The 10,707-nt window shown below is 34.4% G+C and overlaps 1 protein-coding gene and 2 pseudogenes across 2 annotated transcripts; 2 read left to right on the top strand and 1 right to left on the bottom strand.

Annotated features, from left to right (window-relative positions):
- Nucleotides 1-710: 710 nt before the first annotated feature.
- LOC147480344 (protein FAR1-RELATED SEQUENCE 5-like) lies at nucleotides 711-1,259 on the top strand. Its single transcript, XM_086578618.1, has one exon. The coding sequence runs from the start codon at nucleotides 711-713 to the stop codon at nucleotides 1,257-1,259; it is 549 nt and encodes a 182-aa protein (XP_086434744.1).
- Nucleotides 1,260-2,425: 1,166 nt separating this feature from the next.
- LOC147480343 (DEAD-box ATP-dependent RNA helicase 38-like) lies at nucleotides 2,426-4,713 on the top strand (annotated as a pseudogene).
- Nucleotides 4,714-9,251: 4,538 nt separating this feature from the next.
- LOC147480342 (small ribosomal subunit protein eS19z-like) lies at nucleotides 9,252-10,315 on the bottom strand (annotated as a pseudogene). Its single transcript, XR_015205236.1, has 2 exons — nucleotides 10,052-10,315; nucleotides 9,252-9,501 (listed from the first exon to the last, which is right to left on the bottom strand). The product of XR_015205236.1 is annotated as a small ribosomal subunit protein eS19z-like (transcript).
- Between the last annotated feature and the right edge of the window lie 392 nt (nucleotides 10,316-10,707).

Raw genomic sequence — 10,707 nt, 5'->3', positions numbered from 1 at the left:
GTTTATTACTTACGGTGTATAACTCAAAGAATTACAATGTATAGTTCAAAAATAAATCAGTATTACTTTGGCGTTGGTGTTGTTTTGTAACTACTGAAATTAAAATAAAAAATGAATGTTGCACTCTTTGATTCTTCATTTTTCAATTATCACATACTAGTGCCGCAAAAGACCATGCTACAGAATAACTAGCAACGGTCATGCATATTGAAATTGTCTATATGTGTGAGCACTATAGTTGGGTGACCGTGCAAACAAAAAATAAAAATGCTTAGTTGGGTGACGAGTCAAGCAATCTTGGTAAGCTTATTGGCATTCAGATGGTCTTCAAGTGGGCCATCAGTTGACAAGATGTGCTGTTAGATTACACCCATAGAAGGAAGTTTTAAATTGAATGACGCTTTAAATGATAGATGCATGCAGGGAATGGGCATGGAGGAGCCATCAAAGATAGTGAAGGAAGAGTGGTAATTGCATTCTATAGAGATGGGAGAGGGGACTTGTCCTTTCTTGGATGAAAATGCATAGTATAAACAATACTTTACAGATGCTACTAACTACACACACTACACTATTTACGCATTATCTCCATTTGTTTATTGTACTTATTAGTAGGTACTGTACGTGCTAAAATAACAATTAATTATTATTGCATATATAGTGCTTTTTGGTAATGAGTTTAATTTTTTTTTGTGTCAGGTTATAGTGAAATGGAGAATCCAGAAGTCGATGTAGAGAGTGGGAGCTTAGGTGCTGAAAATATTGAGATTTACACTCCTCAAGTATTAAACGACATGAAGCCAAAAGTAGGTCAGGAGTTTGAATCATTGGATAATGTTTACAACTTTTACAATGAATATGCAAAAATAGCTGGGTTTAGTGTACGTAGTTGGTCTCAGCAGAAGAAGGATGGTGCAACAATAAGAAAGGAATATGTTTGTTATAAACAAGGAAAAAGTTCACTAGTAGCAGATGTTGGGAAAAAAAAGGCGAGGGTAATAAAAAAGAAGTTTGTAAGGCAAAAAATAGCAGTAACAAAGACAAAATCTGGTGCATTTGTAGTTAGTGTATTTATTGAGGGGCATACTCACTCGTTGTCAACACCGAGTAGAGTACACTTTCTAAGATCTCACCGTGGCTTTTCTACTGCCCAAAAATGTTTAACGCAACAACTTGCCATGGTTAATATACCACAACATCAACAATTCAACTTGCTTGGTGTGCAGTCAGGTGGGATAGAAAACATTGGTTTTATCTGAGAGGATTTATATAACAGAAAAAAGGAACAAGCGTAATGCGGTGAAGGGCCACGATGGAGATATGTTTCACGAGTACTTAAAATTGGAACAAGCAAAGAATCCTTCTTTCACTTTTAAAATTGAGGCAGATGTTGAACAAATGATTACTCATTGTTTTTGGACAGATGCAACCTCTAGGCGAGCATACAAGTTTTTTGGAGACGTGGTTATTTTTGATACTACATTATAAAACCAATCGATATGGATTGATTTTGGCACCATTATATGGGGTTAATAATCATGGCCAGACCATTTTATTTGCTTGTGCATTTTTATGTGATGAGAGGCTGCAGATTACGTTTGGTTGGTTATTGACCAATTTTTAAAAGCTATGCCGGCGACGCGCGAAGATGATTATAACGGTCGGGATCCAAAGAATGACAAAAGCCATTTCTCTAGCTCTTCCAAATACTTATCACAAGTATTGTAATTTTTGTTTTGTTTTATTTTTTCTTTCTTTTGGCATATTAAATATGGGTATTGTGTCCGCGAATGCAGAGTTGGCACATATTGACAAAATTCGGAGAGATTAGATACAATTAAGTATATTTAGTACTACAGTGAGTTCTCAAGTTGCATATGGAGATGTGAGACAAAGGATGAGTTTGACTCCAAATGGAGTGATCTTGTTGAGAGGAGTGGTTTACATGAAAATAAATGGTTACAGTCATTGTACGATATTCGTTCACAATGGGTGCCTGCATATGTGAATCATATTTTCTTTGCTGGTATATCAAGTAGTCAACGAGCGGAAAGCGCTCATTCATTCTACAAGAGGTATGTTTCCAAGGAAAAATTTTTAGTAGATTTTATGATTCAGTTTGGTACACTACACCAAAACAGGAAATCAGTAACGCACACTTTTTTTGTTTACTAACGCTTTTTAGGCGTAATTATGTTCCTCTCACTTTATTACCGTGAGTAATTATAAGGAACTGTTACAATGATTTTCCATTAAAATTGAATTAATTTCTAACGTTTTGTTTTAATTTTCTTACGAAACTTATGCGCTGGCAAACCATGAACATTAAAAAAAACACACACAAAAAAATTAGAAATTGAGGAATAAGGGAAACTGCTAAAAACTCGCACTCTATTTAAGTTTCGTGTATCATAACTCTTTAACTATGGAAACAAACTATCTTTCAATCTCTCAAATTTCTTTCAATCTCTCTCAAATCTGTTTCGTTCTTGAGTTGTTTGATGCCGCCGCTTGTAAGTCTACTACAAATACAGATGCAGCACACCCTATCGAAGAAGAGTTAACCTCATCTTCTACTACACCTCTGCCTGAACTTGAGTCGTTAAAGATCGAAGAAGATGTTAAAAAAGAGAATGATTTTCTCGAAGAAGCTGAGGATACTAATATTACAACTGTAAGATTACTCGCCCCGTCCTTATTAATATTTATATATTGAGATTTGAGTTGTTGTTTTACAGGTTACGTCAGAAGATACATTGTATTCAATAAAGGGCGACATTTGAGGATTTGAAATTATCATCAGAGTTATTAAGAGGGCTTTATGTTGAGATGAAATTTACTCGCTTTAGTAAGATTCAGTCGGTTAGTTTGCCTATGATTCTCTCTCCACCGTACAAGAATCTCATTGCCTAAGCTCATAATGGTTCGGGTAAAACTACTTGTTTTGTGCTTGGGATGTTGAGTCGTGTCGATCCGAATTTGAAATCCCCACAAGCTCTATGTGTCTGCCCGACTAGGGAATTGGTGGTTCAGAATTTGGAAGTTTTGAGAAAGATGGGGAAATATACCGGTATAACTTCTATCCCTGCTCTGCCTACTAAGGATGGAAGGCGTGGGCAAGTTGTGGATCAAGTAGTTATTGGAACTCCTGGAACGATTGGGAAATGGTTTTCTTACAAGACACTCAACCCGAGAGATTTGAAAATACTGGTTTTTAACGAGGCGGATCACATCTTTGGCGGATGTAAGTCGCTTTTTTATTTGGTTAGACACTTCTGCTCATGTAGTGTTTCTCTTTATAATTTTTAAAAGTGTCTTTAATTGATCATTACTTATTGACTACTTTATCTTTTCTTGTGTATGGATGCTCATGTGCATTGCTACCTTTTGTAGAGTGGCTTCCAAGAGGATTCCTTGAAACTCATGAGGGATATTAGAAAAGCCAATAGGAACATTCAGGTGCATTATTGTTACTGTCATATTGTTCCTACATTGTTGTGCTCAAAAGTATTGGTAGAGTTGTCTTCTAGATTTTATGCAGTAAACTGATTAGCATCTAGGACTCTAGGAGTTCTTCTAGGACACACATACTATTAAGAAATGCAATGAAGTGATAAAACCATCGAAATTGGCTTTTCAATTTAAATTGGATAGGCCTCACCTATCCACGCTTACCCGCTCACCTGTAGATTACCAGAATAGTTGTTAGTGTTACATTGATGAATAAATGAATTACTTATTCATTTCACCTATAAGGCCAATTCTGGGGCAAAGTAGGCTGAGTAACTATTTCACAACCTTTGTTTACTTTAGTGTATTAAGCATACGGAGTCGGACTAATACAAAAATTTGAAGGCATATAAAATTTTTAATTTGGATTTAGAGAGGTCATTTTTTGTTTTATCATAATTAAAATTCACTATATATTTCTATCATGTTGATTTGTTGTGTTTTCTTTGTTCTGATTACAGTATACAACTTATACATATCAGGACGTCCGGTAAATAGTCATTGTTATATAATTATATCTTTTATGGTTTTTTAACCCATTTAAACTTCAAGCATGTATAAATTCATTTATTGAGTCTTTGAAATACAATACATGCTTAGTTTGGATGCTTATTTTGGATCTTAAACTATTCATTCATAGTACTAAGGTTCCTGATCATCACCTCTTATGTTTCCCCAATTTTCAGATCCTTCTGTTTTATGCTACTTTTAACGAAACTGTTAAAAGTTTTGCAGCAAAGCATGTTAGTGACCCAAACCAAATGTTTGCATCAACCTATTTTAAATGGTTGTAGGGACTTTCTGTTACCCGGCTTCTTTTGGTTTCCATATTAGGTTTTGTTTATTATATTATTTTTCTACAGTTGATGAATTGTTTGTTTCCTTGATGAAATATGTTAACATTTCAGGTTCGGACCATTTGAGGGATGTCTTCGTTAAACAAATGGGTCTTAGTGATCAAGATATTATTGCTCTCTCTGGTGGCCACACCTTGGTTCGTCGATAATATACTCTTTTTATCTCCATTTCTTATTTTCTAGCTTGTTTAGTTCTACTGTGGTGATTGAAGCAATTGTGCTTCATGTACTGTAACAATTAGTTTGTTACTTCCTGAATTTTGTTTACATATGTTATGTATCCAATAGGGAAGGTGCCACAAGGACTGCTCTGGTTTTGAAGGGCCCTGGACTGTCAACCCGCTAATATTTGATAACTCTTATTTCAAGTAAGAATTTTTCGGCTTCGAGATAATTTTTTCTTTGATTGAGTTTTGCTTATTTCTTTTCCATCTATTGTGTGCTCCATTGTTTTGAATGGTCTATGCTGATTAATTCTTGATTTTATTTTCCTTTATTAAGCTTTTACTGGGTTTCTTTATTGCTTTTTCGATGGTTATTATTTTTAATTTAACTACTGAAATTTATTCCCTTTTACAAGTCTAATAAGGGAGTTGATTAATAGTGTTGATTTCGTTTTATTTGATGTGGTCCAGAAACATTATGTTCATGTAATAATGCAAGCTTGAACTGCAATCTGTCAGAATATCGCTGTATTATTGCCACCGCAAGTACACTATGTTTCTCCGCTGCTCTCATTGTCGCGTAAATACTGTGTAATCTTCCTTTTGTTTTCCTTTTATTACATAGGGCTTCACTGCCGTTTAAATTTGGCGATTTTTTCAGTAAACTAACCTCTCTCTTTCTTTCGTTTACTCGATTACTATGAAGGTTATGTATATTCTTCTCTTTGTTCAATATTATAACTGTGGTTCACAGCAAAGGTACGGTTTGTTCTTTTTATATTTATGTTTTTTTCTATTAATTCCAATACTTTGGTGGTCTTTTCGAAAAATGGGCAGATTTTCTGCTTCTAGTTGTGCTCGTTTTTTATTTTTTAATTATATTTCTGTCTTCAGATTATGAAATTCGGTATTGAATTTGTGTGATCTCCATTCCTGAATTGTGTTTGCTCTTGAGTCTTTTAAAATGGCTTGTCCATGTAACGTAGGTATGCATGCTGATTTTGGGTTTTTAGGCTACTTTTGCTTGGTAGGAAATCGGATTTCTACCTTCAAAAAGGAAAATTCAAAATTGTGATAAACGGGTGTCATGAAAACATAATCTAGCTTATTGAGGATGTCATGCTTATATCAATATTATTGAGATAAAAAAGATCCTTCAAACTAGGGCCTTTTTCTTTGTTGCTGATAATCAGTACTATTAGTTTGAAATGCTAGTCCCATGCCTAGATAAAGGAGGAGGGACGATGGCGGTGCCTTGGACAATTTTCACTCAACATTGGGAATCTTCTACTAAAGGCGTGTAAAAGTCTTGTTATTTGTTTTGTTGATTATTGTGAGATAGTGATGGTTATTGATGTTAATTTAGGTCTTGAAAGTTAAGAGAAAATTTTGGGTACCACTAATTAATATAGTGAAGAGAATTGTTGATAGGGTAACAATAACACATTTTTTAGCTTTCAATGAACAAATGTTTATGCATTTTGTGGATCATCTCTATTTCTTTTTTCCTTCAAAGTTAAATAACGTGCAAGACTTGGGTGGAAGTTGTTTGTGGTTTATTAAAGTGTTATCGTATGGGATGTTGTTCAGGTGCCAACATTGTGTACTATGCAGGCTTACACACAATGGTATGTTGTGGCCTAGTACGGTATTAAGATGCTATATTTAGGGTGCATTGGTTGTTGTTCTACCAGGGTCCTTTAAATAAGAAAAGTTTAGTTGTTACTACATTAGTTAACTAGGACTACTACTAGTCAGTACTCAAACACCTTGCTGGCTGGGATGTTTTTTTTTACATTCTTAGTTGTAATAGACTTTTTACTTTAGCGAATATTTGGTACTGTTTCAACACTAAATAGTATGATTATGGCATTATGCACTCATATAGGTTTTGTCTTGCAAAAAATCATTTGGCTGTAAAGTTTTTGAGGTACTTGGGTAATATTTGGAATTAGACTTGAAATTAGCATTCACTGAATTCAGGTATGGATGTTTCTTTCATTTTGCATGTCTTATGTATTTTAATTTATCTTATTCTCAGGACTCAAGATTTATGGAGTGTTGAGGCCTAGATAGTCGAAGAAAAAGAGGATGAGTTCCCTGACAAATCTAAAATGTTTATTTCCTTGTGCATCAAATTTCCGAATTCGCATGTTCTTTATGGTTATGACTTTTTGGTTGTGATTTGTAGTAATATAAAAGAGTACGTACTTGATTGGATGTATTTGTGAGGTTTTTTGTTTATTGGTAACTTTTGTGGAATTTTAAAAAAAAAAAAATGGGGGCATTTTATGCAGGTGATTGGTGAAGGTGGTAAACATGTGGCACGAGAAAATTAATTTTTTTTTTCAATATGAAATTGTTTTGTAACGGCAAAAAAGCGTTACTAAGCTCTCCATTAAGTAACACGTATGAAGTAGGAAAAACGTTAGAAATGGGTGCAAAAAACGTTAGTAAATGATTCAATTAGCAACACATACTACACGAAAAAATGTTACTAATTTCTCATAACCGTTACTAATATCTTCAGTAGGCTACGTGTACCAACCGTTACAAATTGAAGGAAAATGTTACTATTTTTGAAAATATTTAATGCGATTGAGTTTAGAAAACCGTTAGTAATTAATTTTAGTAACGCTAAATAACTGTTACTAAAAAGAATTTGTAACGGTTAAAAACCGTAAGTAAATAACTTAACATATTAATAACGCCCAAACAGTTACGGAAATAAACCGTTACAAATATTTTTAGTAATGGTTCTGCGCCGTTAAGAATATCCTGTTTTGGTATAGTGGTAGGGGACTTATGCACCAACTCCATGAAGAATTAATGGCATATAACAAAGATATGATTGAGAAACCTAAATTGAAAATGCCCCATAATTTTTTGGTACACATGGGTGATGTTTATACACTTGAGATATTTTTTAAATTTCAAGATGAGTTGTGGGAGAGCTTGAATTATAGATTTGAGCTTCTTGGTGACAATGACAGTTGTTGTATTTATAAAGTTGAAAGGAAAATCTTGGGGAAGAAAATGGTGGAAAAGTATAGAGTGCGGGAAATTTGTTATAAAAAAGATTTGGATTTTGCTTCATGCAGTTGCAAGATGTTTGAAAGCTCGGGGGTCATTTGTAGACACGTATTGGGATATTTGAACAAAATGCATGATTTTGATAAATTGCCGAACTAATACATTTTAAAGAGATGGTGTAAAGTTGGAAAATCAGAGACAGTCATTGATGATGGTGGAATGGAGATACAAGATGATAAACTATACCTCATGAAGAGGAATGAACTTATTCAAATGTCTACCGTTGTAGTTGATAAAGCTCTTAGAAGTAAAGAAGCAATTAAAGTATATACTGATGCTTTAGATGGTGCACTTGAAGAGATTAAGAAGTTAGTTGATTGTGGCACAAGTGTAGCAGCAACACGCGATAAATGTAGTCTTTATGAAAATAAGAGTTCGAATTTGGAAAACAATTACAAGGAACCGAGTCAAGCAAGGGCAAAAGGGTGCGGAAAAAAGATTAAGAGGGGAAAAGAGAAAGCACTTAGGAAGGGAAAACAGAATAAAGGTAGGCGATGCAATGGTTGTAATAAGGTTGGAGTGTCTTATGACAAAAGGAATTGTCCAATGCTTAATAATGGGTAAGTAATTGTCCACTTTATTTTTCCTTTATTTTTAATTCTAAAAGTGCATTTTACATATTCTTTGTAATGTTAATTACCTTGCAGCGAAAAAACTTCGCAAACTTCTTCATGTGACGACGAGGATGAAACTAATACAAATTCTAATAGTGACGATGGTTCTTATTCTGGCTCGGGTAAACACCAATTTTTTGAATTGTTTTTTTACCTTTTAGTGTTGTATATCTTAGCTATTGAATTTTTGTTTGATATTAGGTGATGGAGCTTTGCATTGATATGCATGAAGTACTCATGATGGCAGCTGGTGGTGGTAGATATTTCATACGAGGAACTTTAATGACACCAGATGTTAGTAGCAGATTTCAAGAAAACCGCGCTAATCGTAATAGATATTGTTATCTTTTTTTTAGTAATGGATGATTGCAACTGCAATTTTATTTTGAGAAGCCAATGTAACTAGTCTCGTACATTTATTTCATTCAAGTCAAGGGTTGTAATTGAACGTATGTGAAGTGGTCAGTCATGTGACTTGCTGAAAAGATGGTCCGCGGACTTGTTGAAAAAAGATGGTGCAGTAACTTGCTTTCTTTAATGGATGAATTTGAGTGGTTGCAATGGTTGCAAGAGATGTGATTTGCCTTTCAAAATCACAAACAATCGATATAGTTCCCAAGCAGATTTTGACTTGGGAAAAAAATATCTAAAATGAAATACAAAAACTACAAAAATGCAATTGAATACATTCTTCATTACAAGCGAAGAGATATTCAACTGCTATTGCAAGAGAGCTCAACTCTTATATAGTAACATTCCCACCCCACCAACTGCTAATGTTAGAATAAAAGGAATTCCAATGAATTCAAAATCAGCTATTTTGCTTCTCCTGTCTGTTCTTACTTCCTGGTTTCTTTCACCCCAGCTCTTGTGAACAAAATTGCTGAGATTATCTAACTGGTGCATAAGTTGACCTTGTCCTCGTGCAAGGACTATGATCTGTTTATGACAGCAAAATAGATCATAGTGTACCCCCTCTTCAAACTATACCTATTTTCTTACATTTACCTCTATTTTCATCACTTTAAATCAATTATGTCAAGCCAAAAAAACAATTTCTTCTAGTGTGTTTACTACAAGAGAAAGCAATCAAGTTTCTAGACTCACATTTTCATTCGACAATAAAATCTGAAACTCAAAGTATTAAAACACCATTCTTGATGATAGTAACTGAGATGAATTGCTCAAGGAGCTGGAGCAACAACAATCCTCCCTGCAACTTGGTCAAGATCACGACGTCCGCTAGAAGTGATTCTCCTCCAACTGTTACCAAAAAAATCAATGACCAATATTAGTTTTTCAATAGTGCTAAAAGTCTAAAAGGTTCAATTGGCATAGGATGTCTACTTAAAGATACACTTTGCTTTGAACGCTTCTAAGTCTGATGCGTATTCCAAACCATGACCATTAAAAGGAAAACAGAAAATACGAGCTGCAATCAAATGCTAAGGAGTTAAAGAGGTACAAGCCATCCTCTCAACATACATGGGTTCTTGAATTTCTTAAAAAGGCAATGCAAACCTTGTTTACAAGTCAGTAAATGCTTCCTAATGCAGGAGTAGCTCCTTACCAATGAAGATAGCTCTTTATCTCAACAATTTAGTTTGATCTTAAATGATTTTAGTAACCTTAGAACGAGGCCAAGACCATAGTCACTCGAATTTTAAGTGTATATCTGAGGGAACTACATTCCATATAGGGCCCATCAAATTTGTGAAGAGAATCCTTCCTAACATACTTTTCCCTTTTACCCTGAATAAACAGAAAAAATAAAATAAAAAAAATAAAAGGAAGGTGTGATCAAATAACTCACCCCTTAGGATCAACATCAACAATTTTCATCTTCTCAAGCTCTTGCAGGATGTGATGAGCAATCCCACTGCTGCTCTTGCAGAAATGTGGTGGACGGCTTCCATTCCTCTTGCGTCCACCATAGATCTTTCGGAAGCTACTTGAGTATAAAATTAAAAGAAAATAGTATATAGATAGATACCTTGCCGGATCTCTTGAGGTGAGAAGAATAAACTTTGACGAACTCATGAGGTGACATGTTTTTTACTGTTCGCGCAGTCTCCATTGCTACTCAACTCAGAGGTTGTTTCTACTTCAAGGAGAGAGAGAAAAAAAAAACATAAGTGAGGTAAAGAGTAACAAGAGGTATTGAAGTGAGAGAGGATAAGGAGACATTTTTTATTGTTTATTTAATTTGGTCGAGAGTGCGAATAGTTAATGGAGAGAGAAAAGTATGTGAGAGAAATTTTGGAAAGAGAGAAATAAGAGGAGATCTCGAGTCCTAAGAGAGAGAGATTACGGTGGGGTTTTTTCAGTGTTTTTGGATTACTAAATCTCGTGGATATTCTGTAAGGTTTAGTCCGTTAATTACTAAGTTAAGTACGTACTTCTAAGATCGAGACTGTATATATTTATATTTATTTATTTATTTTTTTTTTATGGGACTTCAATGTGAAT

This window comes from Coptis chinensis, chromosome 8 (genome assembly GCF_015680905.1).
Source record: "Coptis chinensis isolate HL-2020 chromosome 8, ASM1568090v1, whole genome shotgun sequence".
In the NCBI taxonomy this organism is placed as follows: Eukaryota; Viridiplantae; Streptophyta; class Magnoliopsida; order Ranunculales; family Ranunculaceae; genus Coptis; species Coptis chinensis.
The sequence above is the reverse complement of the archived record's forward strand: the minus strand, read 5'-3'. Positions and strand labels throughout refer to the sequence as shown.